Raw genomic sequence first — 1,827 nt, 5'->3', positions numbered from 1 at the left:
GTGTGAGTGTAAAGTGGTCTAAGTCTGTGAGAGGGTGCATGTGTGAGTGTGGGAATGTGTGTGTCTGGAGAAGTGTGCGTGCGTGTCTGTGTATACGTGTGTCTGTGTGTATGTGTGTGTATAGGCTGACACCAATTGTTACAGTTAACTTGAGAATGTAACTTATAAAAAGAAATTTTGTGATTTACACATGAAAGAACCTGTTGGACTATAACCTGGTGTGGGCTGGAAATGTGTTGCTGGAAAAGCGCAGCAGGTCAGGCAGCATCCAGGGAACAGGAGAATCGACGTTTCGGGCATAAGCCCTCTTTCCAGCTCTGATCTCCAGCATCTGCAGACCTCACTTTCTCCTATAACCTGGTGTGGTGTGATTTTAAACTTTGTACACCCCAGTCCAACAACAGCATCTCCAAATCGTGTGTGAGTGAGAGAGAGAGAGAGGTTGGGGGAGTGGCCCTAGTGGGAGTGAGAGAGGCAGTGTGGGAGTGAGAGTGGGAGAGAGAGAGAGAGAGAGTGTAGGACTGCTCAGGGAGAGATCAGCAAAGCGACGATGTTCACGGTGCGGGAGGCCAGGCCTGAGGACAGCGAGCACATTGTCCGAATGATCAAGGTCTGCCAGCAGCAGCAGCCACATCCTCTCCCCTCGTCGGAGAACTCAAGGAGAATCTCAGAAACTTTCACAAAGTCGAGCAGACCCTGCGGTCAGGGGAAAGCAGCGCTCTCTCTCTCTCTGCCAGATGTCCTTTGCCCGAGCGATACAAGACTTTGAGAGATGGCTGGTTTAACTGAGACAGACTGGGGGTTGGTAGAGGGGGAAGGGAGAGGACGGCTCTGTAAACACTCCACACTTTACAGCGGGAAAAGGGATTGCAAGCTAATGAAAGGGAGATTTCTGTTGGTTCTTAGTTACCAAGGTTTTGCCAGCTTGCCCTTGTGTACCTCTGCTGGAGAGGGAGCTGGTTATCAGGACAAGGTGCATTCTGTGTATATCCATGGCTCTGAGAGTGTGTGTGTGTGAGAGAGAGAGAGAAAGTGTGCGTGTGTGAGAGTGCACGTATGAGAGAGAGAGTGTCCGTGTGAGAGTGAGAGTGTGCGTTTGAGAGAGTGTGTGCGCGAGAGTGAGTGTGTGCATGTGAGAGGTGTGAGTGAGTTTGTGTTCGTGAGTGTGTATATATGTGAGCGTGTGTGTGTGTCTGATAGACTGTGTCTGAATGGGTGTGTGTGTGTGTGTGTGTAGATCTGGAGTCACATGTAGGCCTAGATCAGAAGGTGACAGATTTCCTTCCCCGTGACTGAACCCATTAGCTTCCAGTTCCAGATCTTAATCCTTGAATTGAAATATTGCCCAGAGGCTGCGATGGGATTTGAACCTGTATTACTTGGGGGTTTAGTGCACACCTGTGAATGTAATTGCTGTTCTACTGGTCTTTTGTGTTCCAGGAGCTGGCAGAATATGAAAAGCTTGCTGGTCAGGTGGCTCAGACTGCAGAAGGTGATGTTTTTAAAGTGACAAACACTCACCCTGTCACTCGCACTCACATTCTCTCACACACTCCTACACACACAAACACTCCCACATACACACAAACTCATTTATATATATATATACACACACTCTCACACTTACACTCTCTCACTCACTCACACACTTTCACATAAACACTCCCCCACAAACACACAAACCCATTTTGTACATTCACATGCTCTCTCTCTCTCTCTCTCTCACTCACACACACACACTTTTGAAAACACACTGTCTCACACACAAACTCATTTATACACACACATACACTCTCACATACACTCTCTCTCACTCACACACACACA

The 1,827-nt window shown here is 48.1% G+C and overlaps 1 protein-coding gene across 2 annotated transcripts in view; it reads left to right on the top strand.

Moving 5' to 3' along the window:
* The first annotated feature begins 487 nt into the window (after nt 1-487).
* LOC122542376 (diamine acetyltransferase 1-like) overlaps nt 488-1,827 on the top strand; it is a 9,941-nt gene continuing 8,601 nt past the window's right edge. Inside the window, exons 1-2 of one of the 2 annotated variants that reach the window (XM_043680097.1) lie at nt 488-610; nt 1,441-1,492. In XM_043680097.1, coding sequence (XP_043536032.1) covers nt 551-610; nt 1,441-1,492 — 112 coding nt within the window. In that variant the 5' untranslated portion in view covers nt 488-550. The other variant, XM_043680096.1, reaches the window with a different exon arrangement.

Source organism: Chiloscyllium plagiosum, chromosome 39 (genome assembly GCF_004010195.1).
Source record: "Chiloscyllium plagiosum isolate BGI_BamShark_2017 chromosome 39, ASM401019v2, whole genome shotgun sequence".
NCBI classification, from domain to species: domain Eukaryota; kingdom Metazoa; phylum Chordata; class Chondrichthyes; order Orectolobiformes; family Hemiscylliidae; genus Chiloscyllium; species Chiloscyllium plagiosum.
Note: the sequence above shows the minus strand (reverse complement) of the source record. Positions and strands in the feature narration are given on the sequence as shown.